An 18311-nucleotide genomic window follows, 5' to 3' on the forward strand; every position below is an offset into this window, starting at 1 on the left:
GGTCACGTGACCGGGGACCTCCGCCCCGGAAGCAGTGGCGCCGCCCGAAGCGACCGATAGGCTGATTGGAGTGACTGACATTAACGGGAAGGGTTTGTGGCGCGGTAGGGGCGGAGCTGAGAAGAGGCCAGTTGAAACGGCCGGCCGAAGGGCACGCTGGGTCTTGTAGTTCTGCCTCTTACGCCATGATTATTACCAAGAAGGTTAGATGAGCATCCCGCCCTTTTCAGATACGTCTCAACTGCTACCTCCGCTTATGCCCAGAACAACAACCCTGAGAGGTGGGCTGGGCTGAGCGAAAGCTACGCTTATTTACTGCCGGCGGTCGCTTCCCCTTTCGCAAAGGGAGATCCCGAACTTGCGCGATCGCCGCGGGAAACTCGTCCCGCTGCCGCCGAGGCTTTCCTTGCACGGCAGGGCCGTAAAGCAAGCGAAGCGCCGCCCCCTCCGCCTCTCCGCCAATCCGCTTTGCCGCGGGCGCTTACGACGGCGCTGGGCGCGAAACACGGCTGGGAGCTGAAGCGGGAAGGGAGAGGGGGTTCGGGGAGGGGGAGCGGGTCAAAGCCCCCCGCACCCCCCTCTGTGCTGGGGAGGGCCCCGGGGGGGCGGAGGGCCTGGCAGGCGGGGAGGGGCTTGCTGGGGGAGGGGGCAGCCCTGGCCTGCGGGCTAAGGGGGCGCAGAGGAGGGGGCTGGGTTGGGCTTGGGGCAGCAGGGGAGGGGGAGATCCAGTGGCAGAGAGGCGGGGGGGGGTCAGACAGGTGGGGGGGCTAGAAGGGCCTGAGCTCAGCCTGGCACTGGGGGATCCGGGGAGGGGAGGGGAGAGAGACGGGCGCCTGAGCCCCCAGTGCCCCCCTCCCCAACGGGTGGTGCTCCTGAGGGAAGGGGCACCCCTGGCTGCTGCCCTTGGAGCCAGAGCTTCCGCTTCAGGGAACATTGGGGGTCTCCCCACCCGCCTCTGGGACTGGGGCAACTCAGGGGACCAGCCCCCCTAGGAGCCTTGCATCCCGAAGAAGGGATCCACTCTCTTTCGGACTGGGCCAGAGTTCTCCTCCCTTGCCGACAGACCTCCCTTGCCTGGGAAAGGAGCTGCCCCACCATGGGCCGGCCGGCTGGGTCCTAGGATGTTCGGTCGGGCCAGAGGATTGGCTTGGGGAACCGTGAGGGTCTTCTCCTGGTCCTCCAACCTTTGGTTCAGGCCGACGGCAAAGACCATGACGCTTCGCAGCCTCCAGAAGGTTCTCTGTGTGGCAGAGAAAAACGATGCAGCCCGTGGGATTGCGGACATCCTTTCAAACAGCAGGATGAGGAGGGTAGGAAAGGCAACTTTCTGACCTGGATTTGAGATTTCCTCTGGTCAGTGGGAAGACTGAGCAGCACGTTTGGAATGGCTCGACTCGAATGACAGGAGCCGATTCATTTCAAGCTGAAATAAATATCCAACTTGCTCATCTGAATCCCAGTTTATAAAATGAGCCGAAAATCATACAGGATATTTATCTGAGTATCATATGGGTTATTTGTTTATTTAGCTAAGCTAATTTCATGTTGATTAGAATTGTTTTTTCTTTCCAGAGGGAAGGAATGTCCAAGTTCAACAAGATCTATGAATTCCAGTATCACTTGTTTAACCAGGTTTGTGTCAAACAGTCCACCACAATTCTGTCTGTGCCTCTATCACTACATGTGTAATTGTGGATATAACAGTGATGTTATCGATGACTTTTACTTTATTGATAGTTATTAATTAAAAATGTAACAATGTAACTGAGTGATCTTAATAATGAATCTAAATGGATAAAGAGAAATAAAGACTGTAGATATGAATCCACTTTTGCAAAACCCCACTCAGCATGACCAAGGATAATGGGTCTTTCTCTGTTTTGTGCAGAATGTAACTTTGATTATGACATCTGTGTCCGGACACTTGCTGACTCATGATTTCAAGGCACCATTTCGGAAATGGTACGTACTGACAGATCAGGAGGGATGAGTAGCTTTCTGCAATTATATACTCAGATTTTGAACAAGGTAATTGTCATTATAGGCGCAAATGTCTTTTAGAATCTAGGTAGTATTTCTTTAAATGTTTGCTTTTTTTTCTCTGTGCCTTTCTTTGGTGCTCTTCCAACAGGCATAGCTGTAACCCCCTGGTCCTTTTCGATGCAGAAATTGAGAAATTCTGCCCTGAAAACTACATGGACATTAAGGTTTGTGTTGCCTGCAGCCTCTTGCTTTAATAGGAGGGAAGGCATCCTTCATCCTTTTCTGTGGCTGCAACCTCCGACTGACAAATGGGCCTTATGCCCAGCCACAGACATGACATAAAATACCATTGACAACTGCCGGCTTGTCAGTTATTTCAGAATTGTAGTGGCTCTTTCTCCTGTTTTTTTCACGCTGCTCTTCTCTTACCAACTCCAGCGCACCCTTGAGCGAGAGGTTCAGCCGTGCCAGGCCCTGGTGATCTGGACCGATTGTGATCGTGAAGGGGAGAACATTGGCTTTGAAATCATTCGCGTGTGCAAAGCAGGTATGTGGAGAGAGGGTGAAGAAAGGCTGGGCGCTCAGAATCCACAATCCTCAAGTGATTCCCCAGGACAGGAATTTTGGCCAAGCTGCCGTGTGGAGTTTTTATCTATTGAGCGAGAGTAAGACGGTCCTCGGAGTCACCAACAGGTTTCATTCTCTGCTTTTGCTTTGCTTCCCCTGACTCGGTGTCTCTTGGACCTTCCTTTGGTCAGTGAAACCAAACCTGCAGGTCTTCCGAGCCCGCTTCTCAGAGATCACACCCCGGGCTATCCGGTCCGCTTGCGAGAATCTCACCCAGCCAGATCCAAACATCAGCGATGCTGTGGAGGTGAGGCAAGAGCTGGACCTCAGAATAGGTAAGAGGGAAAGCAGAGCGGTCAGGCCATGGACCCAAAGGCTGGCTTGAGATGTGGAGGAGAATGATGTAACCCAGGGGTCTCCAAACTTGGCCGCTTTAATACTTGTGGACTTCAACTCCCAGAATTCATGCTGGCTGAGGAATTCTGGGAATTGAAGTCCACAAGTCTTAAAGTGGCCAAGTTTGAAAGCCTCTGATGTAACCAAACATGGGTTGTTCCCACAGCTAACTGAATAGCTTGATCTTTGTGAGTTGGCTTTCCTAAAACCAGACTTCCTTTTGATTTACTTTCTGCTGGTGGTTAAAGTGACTTTAATTTTCCTTCAAACTGTAATGTTGCCAGCTTTTTAGAAGTTGCTATCGCTCCACTGGGCCTGTCCAGTAATTCTCCCCTCTTCCAATAGGGCTGGGCCCGCTGTAGTTTCCATGTTGGGCCTGGGTTTTCTGCTTCTTTGAGCAGGTGCTGCCTTTACCCGGTTCCAGACCTTGAGGCTTCAGAAAATCTTCCCGGAGGTGCTAGCAGAACAACTGATTAGTTACGGCAGTTGTCAGTTCCCCACCCTGGGCTTCGTGGTGGAAAGATTCAAAGCTATTCAAGCCTTCGTTCAAGAAATATTCTACAAAATTAAAGGTAGGGTCCAGAACGTGAAGCCCAAGCAGGGAAACATCTGGACTGAGAAATGTAGGAATTTGCTTTTCAGATTGCATTCTTGTTCTTTGCGTTATTCCCACCATAGCGTGGGGACCATAGTTTTGCATTTCATCTGGCCTGCGACATCCTTCCCTCCCACACTGGCATCGTTCTACCAGCTGTAAGCAGAACGGTGCCGTGGATTGCCTTGGTGAGACCAAGCCTTGATCTGTCTCCTCCCTGCAGTGACTCACGACCACGAAGAGGGTACTGTGGACTTCAGCTGGAAGAGGCACCGTCTCTTCAACCACACGGCGTGCCTTGTCCTCTACCAGATGTGCATGGAGGTAGGTAAGCCGTCCGTCCAGTCTTCTTCCTTTTTCACTTGGCAAGGACCCATCAAGAACCTTGTCTTCTGCACACCTTTGTCTTAGGATCCTCAGGCCACCGTTGTGGAGGTTGGAAGCAAACCCAAGAGCAAATGGAGACCTCTGCCGCTGGACACGGTGGTACGCTGTGGAAAAGAATATTCGGTTAAAGGCAGAAGAACAGCTCTCAGCTCAGCTTCTGATCCAAACCCCCTTGGGAGAGCCTCTTCTGGGAGCCTCAAGGGGGGCATTCAGAGGAGAGGGAAGTGACTAAATCGGAGAAATGTCTTAGCCTTCTCCCTAAATTAATACTTTAAGCATGGGGATGATTAGTTGCTGAGTTGGGAGAAGTCACCAGTTTTCAAGTGCTGCAGAGCCATGCTCGTGTTCCTGATTCCAGGAATCCCGTTAATGGAATCTAGCACATTTTCCCTCATCTTCTTCTGACGCAGGAACTTGAGAAACTGGCTTCCCGTAAGCTGAAAATAAATGCCAAGGAAACCATGAAGATTGCCGAGAAGCTCTACACCCAAGGGTAAAAGCAACGGTTCTTCTGTGGGTAACTCCATGTAGGATGAAGCCCGATAGGGGCTAATATGATAGTGCTATTTCAGTTCTATGGCGTTTGTCTTTTACCAGGAAGATTTAATATTTCTTCTTTCCCATTGTCCCCCATCTTTGGAGATGGTGCAAGCTAGAAACCCAACTAAGCAATGGGTTGTATAAAAGCAGATCTGATCAGGAGGCTTAAAACTCTCCTAAGGGGAGAGTTAAGGAAGTGTTGTGTTGCTTTGTTGTGTTGCTTTGAGAAAGGTGATGGGGGGGGGGACATTAGGGCAGCTCTTGTCAAATGCCCCACAAGGGGTCATGGGAGGAACAGCAAGGCTTTGCAGTGTCCTAGTGGGAACGGCCTGTAACTCTGAGTAAATAATTCAAGTCCCTTTCCCGTCATCCCAGAGGGTGGAAAAAGAGATTCCTTTTGAAAATAGAAAGAATAGTTTGGTAGTGGAAGTGACACAGGCGGCTTTTTTTTACAGCAAATGAGCAATGGGATTCAGCGCGCTTCGTGGGTCCCCCTGGGTCTTGTGTGGGCCATTCATAAAAAGCACTTCTCAAAAACTAACTTTCCCCCCCCCCATTTCCTTGCTTTTAAGGTACATAAGTTACCCCCGAACAGAGACCAACATTTTCCCCAAAGACTTAAACCTCTCCCAGCTGGTGCAGCTTCAGACTCAGGACCCCCACTGGGGAGCCTTTGCTCAAAGGATCCTGGACGGAGGCAGGCCAACCCCCCGGCAGGGGGCAAAGTCGGATCAGGCCCACCCTCCCATTCATCCCACCAAATACGCCGGTAATTTGCAGGTGAGTCCACGTGACTGGTGAGCCTCTTTGCACCAGGTGCAGCTTTGCTTCTCCCCCTCCCCCACCTGTCTTTCTCCTCCCGCAAAAGACCCCTGAGGTTTCCTCGGCTGCTCTCCCCTTGACCTCTTTCTTTCTGTCCTACAAGGGCAACGACCAGCGCCTGTATGAATTCATCGTCCGCCACTTCCTGGCCTGCTGCTCCGAAGATGCTAAGGGGCAGGAAACCACGGTGGAGATCGATATATCCTGCGAGCGCTTCGTGGCTCACGGGCTGATGATCCTGGCCAGAAATTACCTGGACGTTTACCCTTACGAAAGGTGGAGTGACAAGGTGCGAGCGCTTGATAGTGAGCAGATGAGGGTCAGCCCCTTAGGAGAGGTTGTAGTATCCTGAGAGCGGGATAGAAAAACTACTACTCACTCGTCGTCCCCATTTGAGTTATCAGTACGGGGGTGGCCTTCAACATACAGTCACTTATCGGCCATTCAAATTGACAACAGACCACCCCAGAGACCCACTCTGTGACCATCATGACTTAGGTCCATCATGGGCAGATTCCATTTCAATCGTGGGTCGAGGTCCACCGTATGCCTTTCTTATTTCTCCCCCCCCCCCCCGTTCTCGGCTCTCCTGTGTTGCCCCTGACTCCCTTGTCTCCTTTCTCCCCTCGACTCTGCAGGTTATCCCCCTCTACGAGAAGGGCTCCTGCTTCCAGCCCACCACGGTGGAGATGGTGGAAGGGGAGACCAGCCCGCCCCAGCTGCTCACCGAAGCTGATCTTATTTCCCTGATGGAGAGACACGGCATCGGTCAGTTCTGCGCCAGCTGTGGACCAGACGTGTTCTCTTGCTCATCTCCAGAGTTTTATTTTGTTTGCTTTTTATTTATGGATCAAACCTGTATGCTGCCCACCTTGCCAAAGGCTTAAAGATATTCCCATGGCCGACAGTTTCTTTGCCAGAACCTTTTGATTCCCTGCTGCAGAGCGTTTCTCTGATACGAAAACGTCTCTGGTAGCAGAAGTGATCCATCCAAGAGCGGTAACGGAGAAAAGGGCTAAGGATTGTAAGAATCCTGGCCACGACATTGGTTGGGCTAAATTAGCCTCTGGACACCGAGCCTTCTCGGGTTGCAAATATTGCCAGGTGTGCGCAAAGCTCTCCTCTACGGCTTGTAAGCGTGGACTACAGTTCCCAGCATGCAGCCGGGGATTGTTGAGCGCTGGAAGGCAGAAGGTGGGGCTTAGGGTCAGTTGCTGAAAAGTGCTCCCAAGCTCGCCAGCTTTGAGATGCCTGGAATTCTGGGAGTTGAAGTCCACTTATCTTCAAAGTGGCCGAGGTTGAGAAGCACTTAAGGGCTGTGAGCAGCAAAGGAACCTGGGCCACTGGTGCCACCCTTGAGAGCTCGTGTGAATGCTTGGCTTTCAGGAACCGACGCCACCCACGCGGAACACATTGAGACCATCAAGTCCCGCATGTACGTGGGGCTCACCCCGGACCAGCGCTTCCTTCCGGGACACCTGGGAATGGGGCTGGTGGAAGGTAAGAGCTGACCCGGTGACCTTTCGCCGGAACCTGGCTCTCCCCTCGAGTCTTTCCTCCACCCTCTCCTATCTCTGCCTGACCCCAGGCTATGACTCCATGGGCTACGAGATGTCCAAACCGGATCTTCGAGCTGAACTGGAGAACGACTTGAAACTGATTTGCGAGGGGAAGAAGGACAAGTCCATCGTGCTCCGAGAGCAGATCCAGAAATATAAGCAAGTCTTTGTGGCCGCCGTGGCCAAGGCTAAAAAGTGAGGGCTGAAAAATTCCCACCCCAATCAAGGAAAATTGGGGGGGGGGGCTGTAGCCCCTGCCTGGGCAGGCTCTGCTTTACAACCTGCTTGATTGGCAGCAGATGGGAAGGGAGAGGAAGGGCAGCTAAAAGGCCGGCAGGAGCTGCAAAGAAATCCCTCTTTAAACCTTTGATTCCTACCTGTAAGGGACGCACCTGCTCCAGAAATTGGAAAAAGTAGATGACAGAATTTTATGGAGTTGGTGCTGCTGTCTCCGTGTTTAGGGACAGTGTTTAGATCCTGCCTTGATCAAGACTGACTGTATAAGCAAAGAACTGCTAGGTAATTTATGTATTAAATTAATTTAGCGGCCCATCATCCCAAAAAACTGCAGGGAACAAAATAAATACACAGTAGAATCAAATGACAGTTTAAAACAAGAGTTACAGAAAGATACAATCCAACAACACGTGGACAGCCACAAGCTGTTTCTCCCTGGATTGTCTCAGACATCTCTCCTGAAATAATGCTGATGTTTCCACATTTTCTGCACAAACGTTTAAGATCCACAGATCCTTTGTTTGGCGTAAGTGATGGAAGGAAGAAACAGGCTCGCTTCCTTTGTCTTTTCAGGTTGGATGAGGCTTTGGCTCAGTATTTTGGGGAGATGACCCAGGTGGCCCAGGAGGATGACATTTACCCAGCGATGCCCGATCCGGTTAGGAAATGCCCCCAGTGCAACTGCGACATGATCCTGAAGACCAGGAAGAACGGAGGGTGCGTTGGCCTGCTACAAGAATCACAAGCTCCTGATTTAAACAGTGAATATTTTATAGCAACTGTACCCACACAAACAAAAAAAATGCTAATTGGAGAAATACTGAGCCAACCAGACCCACGTTGGTCAGTGTTTCTTCTGCTCGTTCTGATGTTTCCTCTGTGTTACTCTAGCTTTTATCTCAGCTGCTTGGGCTACCCTGCTTGTAAATCCTCGGTCTGGTTTCCTGATTCCGTGTTGGAAGTCAGCAAGGATGATTCTGTCTGCAACGTCTGCAGGCCGCCCCCGGTGCATCGGTGAGTCTCGGCACAGGGGAGGCCTGATGGCTTTGTTTCTGCTGCCGTTTGGAATGTCCCAAGCTGCTGAGCTCTGCACTCTTTGGAAATCCAGGGTGCGTTTGCATTCCGGCTGAGTATTTGCTCTGTCCCCACCCTCACAATTCAGGAAACCCGTGGGGGGAGATTTATCCTGCCTGAGACGCAAGATCTGCCCTCAGCACCCCAGTTGGAGGGAAGCCTCTTTTTCACAGCCGTGGTGGCCCAGTGGCCACAATGCAGTATTGCAGGCTAATTCACCACTGCCAGGAGTTCGATCCTCAAGGTTGACTCAGCTTTCCGTCTTTCCGAGGTCGGTAAAATGAGGACCCAGATTGCTGGGGGCAAATAGGCTGACTCTGCAAACCGCTTAGAGAGGGCTGTAAAAGCACCGTGAAGTGGTATATAAGTCCTAAGTGCCATTGCTATTCATTGCAGCTGTTTCAGCAGACTTGATTGATACGAAAGCATCCCCTCGCTTTCCTTTCTCACATCTTAATAACCCTGGACAGATCTTGAGATCAAAGTCCGTGGCCAGGGGGTCACTTGGATGCAGGAGCCGAGCAGAAGCTTCCGTGCTGTTGGGCTGCAGTGCCAGTAGTCCAGGGCTAATTGCTCCCCTTCCCTCCTGCAGGCTGAAACTGAAGTTCAAGCGAGGCAGTCTCCCGGCCATGATGCCTCTCGAATTTGTGGGTTGCATCGGTGGCTGCGATGAAAACCTCAGGCAGATCCTAGATCTGAGGTATCTGCAAGGACCAGCCAGGATTCCAACCCAGCCAAGGAATCTCCCCAGCGAAGCTCCTGGCTCCCTTGGTGGCGCGATCCACAGCCGTGGCCAGCGCGTGCTTGCTTCGGCGCCCCCTCCTGCCCCCGCACACAGAACTCCTCCAGCGCTCACCAACGAGGACAAGAACAATGCTGTGGTGTGCAATTGTGGCGAGGAGGCCCTGCTTCTCACCGTCCGCAAAGAAGGGCCCAACCAAGGCAGGCAGTTTTACAAATGCAACACCGGCAGCTGCCAATTCTTCCTGTGGTCTGACCAGCAGGAGCCCAAGAACGGGACATCTGGGCTCCTGGCACTGCCCCCCAGCTCTTCCCTGCCAGGGCAAAGATCCGCAGCAGGGCCCAGGAGGGCGGGCTCCAATCCCGGAGCCAGCGCTGGCCAAGGAGGCCCTCTCTGCAGGTGTGAGCAGCCTGCGGTGACCAGGACAGTCCAGAAAGAAGGACCCAACAAGGGGCGCCAATTCCACACCTGCTGCAAGCCGAGGGAGCAGCAATGCGGCTTTTTCGAGTGGGCAGATGAGAGCGTGTTGCCAGGTGAGTGAGGGGTGGGCATCTGGGCTGGCAGCAGGATTGGTGGGTGGGCGTGATGGGATGTGTAGCTGAAAGGGGGGCAAATATTGGCAGTTAACACCTTGGTTTCCTGGGAAGAAGGCGCATTTCAAGTCAAGAGGGGCGTCCAACCTTAGCAACTTTAAAACTTGTGGACTTTAAATCCTAGAATTCCACTGTGGAATTCTGCATTTTGAAGTCCACAAAGTTGCCAAACGTGGACAACCTTATATTAGAGAGACCTAATCCTCCCTATTCTAGCTGGCTAGGTAATTCTGGGATTTGAAGTCCACAAGTCTTAAAGTTGCCAAGGTTGAAAGTTACAATTTTAATCTACCAAGATTCTGTCTGGTAGGTGTCAGCAAATAAAGAACTGCACTCGAGTGGATCTCCCTGTGTCTGTGGACTTGGACCCGACAGCCGGGTTTGGCTGATGCTCCTTTAAATAAACTTATCTCAAGAGCTTCCCTTACAGCTTGGGACCTTCCCCAGCTCAAAAGGACAGGGATGCATTGCCAGCAGGAGCTTGAAGTAAAGGAGAGGTCAGGGGATGTAGCTGTCCACCATGGGAAAGGTCAGCCCAGTCTCTCGAGGCCACATCCCACCCTGGCCAGCTCGGAGTTTGAAGTTGCTTAATGGCCCTCTCCAGCTGTGGCTTCAATTTCACGTTTTGAGGTGTTAGGAAAACAACTTCCAGCAATGGGGAGAATCCTTTCTCGGGTGACTTAGGTCTCCCCTTAATCTTACCCTTTTCTCCTCTTGCAGCTCCCTCCACCTTTCCTTCTGGCCACTTCGTGGGCGAGTGGGCCAACCGGGGCCCTGGGGCCAAAGCGAAAAGATCAGATGGCGATTCTTCTTTGACGGCACCACTCAAAAGACCACGGACGTGCAGCGTTTGCCACCAGCCTGGCCACACCAAGACCAGGTGTCCGCAAAATCACTGAAGCAGCCTAGGCTGAGCCTAGGCCGATGGGCCAGGGAGACGGCCCGCTTGCAAACGTGGACTTCTGAAAGATCAGGCTTTCCTCCACTTTACGTTTTTAAATAAGGGTGGGATTGTGGAAGACTTGAATCCAGCATTTCTCAACCTTGAAGATGGGTGGACTTCAAATGCCAGAATTCCCCAGCCAGCATGGCTGGCTGGGGAATTCTGGGAGTTGAAGTCCACCCATCTTCAAGGGGCCCAAGGTTGACAAAACACTGCTTTAGACTTTAACACTTTGTTGATGTTTAATTTTAAAAAGCTGCTCTTCTCCTTGGGAATTTAAATAGGGAAGAGATGCTTCTCAAAGACCTGGAACGTATTGTGGGACTGATGCTTTCTTAGAGGATCTAATTTCAAAGCTGAGCAAACATTTCCTGTGTACAAGCCCCATTCAGCCTCAATAATTTATTCAAAAGGGAAATATATTTGTACAAAACCCTGCAGAGTTTAACTTTTCATATTTCTAACATGCCTTCCTGTCCTGCTCAGTGCTATGTTCTTATGATCCAGAAGGCAGCTGCTGCCCAGCTCCCAACTGATGTGGATTATTATTATTTTTAATTAAAATATACATATGGCTTAAGCTACCTTGGTTGGCCTTTGTCCCGGTATTCAGTCCTACGTAAGCAGTACTGAAAGCATCACAAGTTTACATCAAAAGTTGGTTCCTGGGTGCCCAGAAGCGACCTGAGCGTGTTTGCTTACTTGCTTTATTTATTTGTAAAAATCAGAAGAATCTTCTCCAAGGGAGCTACAAGCAATCACTCACTCTGTTCAGAGATGCACCTTCACAAAGTTTCAGAAGTAAAACAAGCGGGAAATCTGAGAGGAGGGGAGGGGGATTAGCTGCCCTCTCAGCCCTCCAATCCTGCCCTACGGAGAAAGAACACAGTCCCTGGGGAAGAACCTCCACTACAAATGGCAAAAGAATCCGGTAACAGAGCGAGGACAAAGGGCTTACAATCAAGGGCCATTTTACTTCAAGAGCTAATACTTTCATTTCATTCGGTGCAAAAGAATTGCAATGGGGCAGGGGGGGAGTGAATGGGTCCCTTCCAAGTCTTCTCTGTCCGAAACGGAGCCGGGTTTCTCTCTATAATAAACCCAGCCCCTCCGCAAGGTTGGGTGCGGCCAATGCCTCGTACAGCGTGCAGCCGATCTCGTCAATCTCCTCCGGGAGCAGATGGCTCAAGAGGTCCACCCTGTGGTCGAAAAAGCAAGGGAGAGCGCCTTTGGCCAGGCACTGGACCAGCTCCTCCAAGACCTGCTGGAGCCTCTCGGCCAGCATCGCCTCTGGCCAGTCCGGCTCCGTTTGGCTCAGGTGGAGGATGACGTGAGTCAACTGACTGCCAGTCAATTTGCTCCAGAAAGGGTGTTTTTCAAAGGTGGCCTTCAAGATGAGGAGACAACATTGCCGGATGCCGCCATCTCCAGCATCCAGCTCTTTCAGCTTGGAAACCTCTGCGGCGTAAAAACTCTGCTGCCAGAGGTTGTCCACGGGTTCTCCAGAGAACGTGGCCAGAAAAATCTTGCCTTCTGTTTCCACCATCGGGCAGAGGGTGATGTCCAAGAGGACCTGTTCATGTTGGACTTCCAGCTTGAGCTCTCTGGGAGCCATCGAAGGCCGTATGAGGCATTCCAGCAGACTGCCGATGACCGGCCAGTTTACGGAGCCCACCAAGGTCTTCAGGAGGGCATCGTTGATAGCATTGGACGATAAGTACCCACCTACAATGAACTTGTCCCAAGGGCTACTTCCCCGTGTGAAATACTCCAGACCACTCCGTTTGATCATCCCATACCACGAGTTATCCACGAGTGTCTCTTCACCACGGATCAAGTGCCAAAGGTGGTCTTCTAGGACTAAGGGAAGGTTGAAGACCACCTCCAGTTGGTGTTGGCCAACGAGGTCGTCACAAAGGTAGCCACTCAGGGAAATGTTCCCAAAGGGCAGATCCAAAGATTTGTTTTTCAGGAAGGTCTGCAGCTCCACCCGGATGTCTTCTGCGAGCTGCTTCCCAACAGCCTTTTCCGTCTCGGAGACGTAGATGTGATCCCTGTAGAACGAGAGAAGCTTCTCCTGAAGGGTGAGGCAGAACAGCGACTTGGACTGCCCCAGAGAGACCCCCGGGGACAGGATGAGATCTTTAGAGTCTGCAAGGAAGACAAAGAGAAAGGCGTAAGCTTCAGGAAGCCAACTTCCGGTTCATTGACCAAGAGTAGTTGGAGAATGGAACCAAGGACCTGAAGAGCTGGTGGGTTCTTCTCCAGTGCCGTTCAAACAAAAGCTGGTAAATCATTAACCAAGGATGCTTTAGCTTGAATTCTGACGCTGCTTAGAGACTTGGGATCTCTTGGGGTCCCATCCAACTCTGGAGATCAGCCACTTGGGGTTCCAATGTACAAGGCCACCCTGGGGAAAATAACCTCCCCCAACCCCTGCAGAGGAGGACTGGAGCAGGTATCCCGGAAAAACCCGCAGCTCCCAGGCCCAACCTGACCTCGCGCAGGTGCAGCTGTGACCGGGGACAACAGGGGCTCCTCCAGATCTTGCCGGCGCACTTTGGACACCCCCTTGATCAGGCTTAGCTCTTGCCAGCTCTCCTCCAGGGACTTCTGCTTGGCTTTTATGTCGTCATCATCACCCGGCGGGCTGGTGGCTCGGTCAATGAACTGTAGAAGAAGAGACCCTTCCCCAATTAGCGGGAACCGCTCTCCTCCTGAGCCAATCCACCTGTGCTCTGTTCTGCTCTGTTAAACGCCCCCCCCTTTCAAGATAGGAGAGTCTAGTCTGTTCTATTAGTACCTGAACGAAGGGTTTATTTATTCCCTACCTTCAACAAAATCAACACTCGGCTGGCGCATGCACGCACCCCCTCACACATGCGCATTTAATGCTCCACTGAGCCACGACAGAAGCAGCAGCATTAGAAGAAAGACTGCATTTCTGGGTCTTTACAAATGACTAATCTGCAAGTAATCCACTGCGAGTTTCAGCCAGAAAGAGGCCAGCGGGAATATTTAGGACAGAAATAGCATTTCCCCGACCTGCGCTTCTGTGGGCCGGGCCGCCTGGGCAGAGCCAAGCAGCTCCCACTACACATTCACAACCATCGCTAAACGGAAGGCAGCTACCGAGAAGCAGAAACCTAACGGCACATTCATCCTCGGGCAAATAAGCCAGCTGCAAGCTTATTAAGGGCCGCTTGGTCTCACCCTCTTGACTGCAAGCGTCGCCAGGGCCAGCACAGCCGCACCGCTGACCCCCAGTACCACCCGGGCGTTGGCCAACACCAGGTCCACCAGGCTGCCCAGGCTGCTCTCGTCCTGCCTCTTGCCCTGCTTGCCGGCATAGGTCGCCATCGCCCGTCTACGGAAGTCAGTGCCAGTTGGCTAGTGCCAGGGAAGAATCTTTACGGGCGCAACCAGGAGAAGGAAGCCAGGTTCAGCGAGGACCAGGGCATTCTTGGAAGCGTTCAGATCTGGAAGAGGCAGAGAAGAGAATTAGCTACAGAGTCATCTCTCCGGCTATCTCAGTGCTGCTCAATCTTGACAACATTAAGCTGGGTGGACTTCAACTCCCAGAAGTCCCCAGCCAGCATGGTGGGAGTTGAAGCTACCGAGATGTGTGTGTGTGTATAACCTCTATATCTGTCTATCATCTATCTCTATCTACAGTATATTTATCTGTCTAATTATCAATCAATCAATCATGTTTCTCAACCTAAGGACCTTTAAGATGGGTGGACTTCAATTCCCAGAATTCCCCAGCCAGCTTAGTTGTTTCTTTCGTTTTGTTTTGTTTTTAATCCTGGCCAAGATTAGTTACATGCTGAAGAATTCCTGGATACTGCCCCAAGGTCACTGGGTATCAAAATGTAATAAATATCAACCCGTGATGATTTCACAGTGAACCAAAAATATCCATATTTTGGCAGGAGGTCCTCTCCTGGGGGTTTCCACAGCTCAGAGCCGGGTTGTAGAGCAACGTCTTGCAACCCTTAACGTGGCTGGTCTCCAACTCCCAGAATCCCCCCAGCCAGCCTGCGGTCAAGTACCCACACGGGGAAGAGTCAGTCAAGAGTCCGTCCGCCAGCTGCCAACCTCGGTGGGGCCAGAGCGGTGCCTTCCTCCCCGCTACAATCCAACTGGCATTTATGAGTCAGAACACTCCGTGAGACGTTGCCGTGGGGACCCAGAACCATGCAAAAACTAGCCAAGATCCTGCCAGCCCCAGAAAGCCACCATGCTCTGTCCTGGTGGCTTCCCTCATCCGATCCAGAAAAAAAGCCCTTTGCTACAGACCCCGCCCCCCCCTGAAGCCAGCAGGGGTTGCCAGCCAGGTGCCCCCCAAAACATTCCCCACTGGAGCTAAGTGGGTCCTCCCCCCACATCCCCAGGACCTCCAAGGACAGACGGCTTAATTCCTCACCACAACGGCAACTGTCCCCCCCCCCCCAAGAGAAGGGCGGCTCAGGTTTCCAGAGGCTATTTTTGAAGCAGGGTAACAATATCCCGGTGCTCCCATTCTCGGCCAGTTCCAAAGGTTGAAGTCAAGGCAGGGATGGGCCAGACCCCATGGGCCCTCAAGCAGAGGGCTCCTAAGCATGTGCAGAATGCATCGCCCAGGAACTCTGATGCCCTCATCAAGCTGAATGCGGCCAAGAAACTCGGCTCGTTTTGTGCCTGCGGTGCCTTCAGGGGTCAGTTTCTTACAGGGGAATCTGATCTGCGACCCCCCCCCAACCCATCCTTACGTGGATCAGATCTGCAATTTCAGGATGGCCACTATCCCAGGTTCCACAGCCCTGCTCTTCTTTTTTTCTTATTGTTTTAATTCCGTTTATGCCCTGGCTTGGATAACCTTGAAAAGGATATTTTTTTGGAAGGGGGCAGCTGGAAAAATGACCTTTTCTAGGCTAAACCCTAGAAGCTGCCACCTCTTGAGCCAGTGGTTCAAGGATGGGACAACTGGTCCCGGAGTGGGACAACCTGCCATGGCCAACAGGCTACAGGACAATTTAACAATTCAATTTAATTATTTAAAATAAATAAAAAAATGTTTTAATTTTTGCCATTCGCACTTCCTTCTGTCCCTCCTTTTGCATCCTTTCTTTAATGATTCTGTTCCTCCATTTCTTTGATATTTGTGTAACTTTTGTCCCATCTGAGCAGTCTCGATCTCAATAGGCGCCATCAAATAAGGAAGGCACCAGCTAGCAAAGCAACAGAGTCTGTAGGGTCTGCCTCTCTCAAGAGTTAGCCCACCCCCCACTGACAGTCTGAGTTTTGTGCTTGGTCTGGGAAACAGAAAGCCCATCCTCGGATTTTGCAGGATCACCCAGGAAATTAGATTCATGGAACGGAGTGGGTGGGTGGGGTGGCGATACCAGGGATCCTAAAAGAGAATCCAAAATAAAGGGGGGTGGTCCAGCACATAATATTGCTTATTAGCAAGCCAGGAGGCAGACTTCCCCCCCTCCCCTCTTTCGGTAAAAAGCTACAATAGAGCAGAGGAGAGGCTCCGAGGCAGCAAATTCCAATCCGCTCAGGCCTTTGTGGCTACCAGAAAAATGTATTTATTTAGAAAATGCTTAACGGCTGCCAGTGCAGAATAATTCTGGGTGGTTAACAACCAACACACAAGGAAAACAACACATTTAGAGCCCCACAAACTGAACAAAAGGTGAAAAATAGTCATAATACAATAATCAAGATGTTACATAATTAACCCACAACAGAAAAGCACCTCAGTTGGGCTCCACTAAACATCCTGGCCCTGATACCCGGGGGAAGAGCCAGATCTTGGGACCTATAGTTGGGGGTGGGGGGAGGAAGGCTGTTCCAGAGCAAACAACACCAACCCTGCAGAGGGGGCCGGTCTTCATTAAGAAGAGAAACAGCGCGAGGGTTTGGAAAGCAAGGCTGCCCCAACGCTTCCTTCCGCGTCACCAGCGCTCCCCTGGCGGGCCGGGCCCTCCTTTAGCGCGGAACAGGAGGACTCTGACCCGGGGCTACGGGGACAGGACCGCGCAGACTTACTGGCCGCCGTGCAGACGTGCGCAGCCTCCCAGCCCGGGGCTTAAAACAGAGGAACATTGCGAGATGAAAAGCCGGGCGGGCTTTCAGCCCCTTCCTCATTCCAACAAAAGGAGTGGGGGGTCCGGCTGCGTTTGAGCGCGGCTGCTTTTCCACCCGGCCTTTCCAAGGCCCCCTCCCCTCCCCAGGCCCCCGCAAGCCCCCCGCCCTTCCACGAGCCTTCTCCTTCCAAGCCCCCCTCCCCTCCCCAGGCCCCCTCCCTCGCAAGCCCCCCACCCTTCCAAGAGCCTTCTCCTTCCAAGGCCCCCTCCCCTTTCCAAGGCCCCCTCCCCTCCCCAGGCCCCCTCCCTCGCAAGCCCCCCGCCCTTCCACGAGCCTTCTCCTTCCAAGGCCCCCTCCCCTCCCCAGGCCCCCTCCCTCGCAAGCCCCCCACCCTTCCACGAGCCTTCTCCTTCCAAGGCCCCCTCCCCTCCCCAGGCCCCCTCCCTCGCAAGCCCCCCACCCTTCCAAGAGCCTTCTCCTTCCAAGGCCCCCTCCCCTTTCCAAGGCCCCCTCCCCTCCCCAGGCCCCCTCCCTCGCAAGCCCCCCGCCCTTCCACGAGCCTTCTCCTTCCAAGGCCCCCTCCCCTCCCCAGGCCCCCTCCCTCGCAAGCCCCCCACCCTTCCAAGAGCCTTCTCCTTCCAAGGCCCCCTCCCTCGCAAGCCCCCCGCCCTTCCACGAGCCTTCTCCTCCTTCCAAGGCCCCCTTTCCAAGACCCCTGACCTTGCACGACCTCCTCCCTCCCCCTGGACCCCCTCCAAGACACCCACAAGCCCCCCACCCGCCCACCCCCCACGAACCTTCCGGAGCGCCGCCGCCGCCGACCGACCCTCAACCGCCCGCAGCGAAGCGCGCAGGGCCGCGGCCCGAGACGGAACGTCGCTGAAAGCTCCGCCCCCCGCCCCGCGCAGCCAATGGCAGCGCGCCGCTCTCTCCGAACGTTCTGCTCCGAGCGCCGAGCATCTTCTGCGGCTTCCGCCTCCCCGGAACTGCGCTGCCTTAAAGGGGCCGCGCGCTTATTCCGCGTGCCGCACTTCGGGCGGGTGGCAGGTAGACGATGCTGAGCGAGGAGGCTCCTCGCCGGCCAAGTCCGGCCACAGAAGCAAAGGCCGTCCCGGAAGCGTGGCGGGTGGGATTTGCCGGCTAAGCCTAAGGGGGAGATTTTCCCTCTTTCTAAGGCAGAAATCTGCTGGGGAATTATGGGACTTGGAATCCATGCACCTTGAAGTTACTGAACTTAGGCTAGTCTTGGCCCCTGACAATATTAGCAATACTGTCAAAGAATTGGGGAAGATCACGCCGCCTATCAAGGTCTGAAAATCAAAATTGAACAAGGGTGGCATAAACCGGCCTGGGTGGTCCCAGCCGTGGTCAGCACACGTGGGGGGAGAACATACCCAAAAATCTTGGACAGCACCTTCCTTCTTTTTCAATCCTCCCTTCTTTTAGTATGCATTTAATTACTGGAAAATCCTACAGGCAGTCCTCGATTTACAACCGTTTACTTACAAAGTTACAACGCTGAAAAAAGTGACTTATGAACATTTTTCACACTTACGACCGTTGCAGCTTCCCCCCACCGTCATGTGATTACAATTCAGACACTCGGCAACCGGTTCGAGGTTAGGAGGGTCGCGGTGTCCCGCCGTCGTCCTCCTTTTGCGGCAATCAAACTCAGTGGGGAAGCCAGGTTCGCTTAGCCACCGTGTTACCAACCGAACGGCAGCGACTCGCTTAACGACGGAGGTCGCCAAACGGGGCCAACGCGTCTGGCCGAGGCGCAGGAAGGTTGGGCTGG

The 18311-nt window shown here is 52.9% G+C and overlaps 2 protein-coding genes across 4 annotated transcripts; one reads left to right on the plus strand and one right to left on the minus strand.

The window, feature by feature from the left end:
* Window positions 1-798: 798 nt before the first annotated feature.
* On the plus strand, window positions 799-11022 carry TOP3A (DNA topoisomerase III alpha). 2 transcript variants are annotated; one of them, XM_081337892.1, is made up of 19 exons: window positions 799-1310; window positions 1573-1632; window positions 1889-1962; window positions 2132-2207; window positions 2422-2530; window positions 2742-2885; window positions 3348-3518; window positions 3765-3865; window positions 3953-4027; window positions 4339-4421; window positions 5041-5248; window positions 5394-5579; window positions 5929-6058; window positions 6677-6790; window positions 6879-7044; window positions 7660-7803; window positions 7978-8100; window positions 8753-9435; window positions 10216-11022. In XM_081337892.1, the coding sequence occupies exons 1-19, from the start codon at window positions 1122-1124 to the stop codon at window positions 10392-10394; spliced, it is 3015 nt and encodes a 1004-aa protein (XP_081194018.1). In that variant the 5' UTR covers window positions 799-1121; the 3' UTR covers window positions 10395-11022. The 2 variants fall into 2 exon arrangements, with proteins under 2 accessions (XP_081194018.1, XP_081194019.1); XM_081337893.1 differs by having other exon boundaries at window positions 6879-7008.
* An 89-nt stretch (window positions 11023-11111) lies between these two features.
* On the minus strand, window positions 11112-17375 carry MIEF2 (mitochondrial elongation factor 2). 2 transcript variants are annotated; one of them, XM_081337895.1, is made up of 4 exons: window positions 16478-16542; window positions 13652-13917; window positions 12937-13108; window positions 11112-12589 (listed from the first exon to the last, which is right to left on the minus strand). In XM_081337895.1, the coding sequence occupies exons 2-4, from the start codon at window positions 13796-13798 to the stop codon at window positions 11529-11531; spliced, it is 1380 nt and encodes a 459-aa protein (XP_081194021.1). In that variant the 5' UTR covers window positions 13799-13917; window positions 16478-16542; the 3' UTR covers window positions 11112-11528. The 2 variants fall into 2 exon arrangements, with proteins under 2 accessions (XP_081194021.1, XP_081194020.1); XM_081337894.1 differs by lacking the exon at window positions 16478-16542 and adding an exon at window positions 17314-17375 and having other exon boundaries at window positions 11113-12589.
* Between the last annotated feature and the right edge of the window lie 936 nt (window positions 17376-18311).

Source organism: Vipera berus, assembly GCF_964194415.1.
Source record: "Vipera berus genome assembly, chromosome: 13".
NCBI classification, from domain to species: domain Eukaryota; kingdom Metazoa; phylum Chordata; class Lepidosauria; order Squamata; family Viperidae; genus Vipera; species Vipera berus.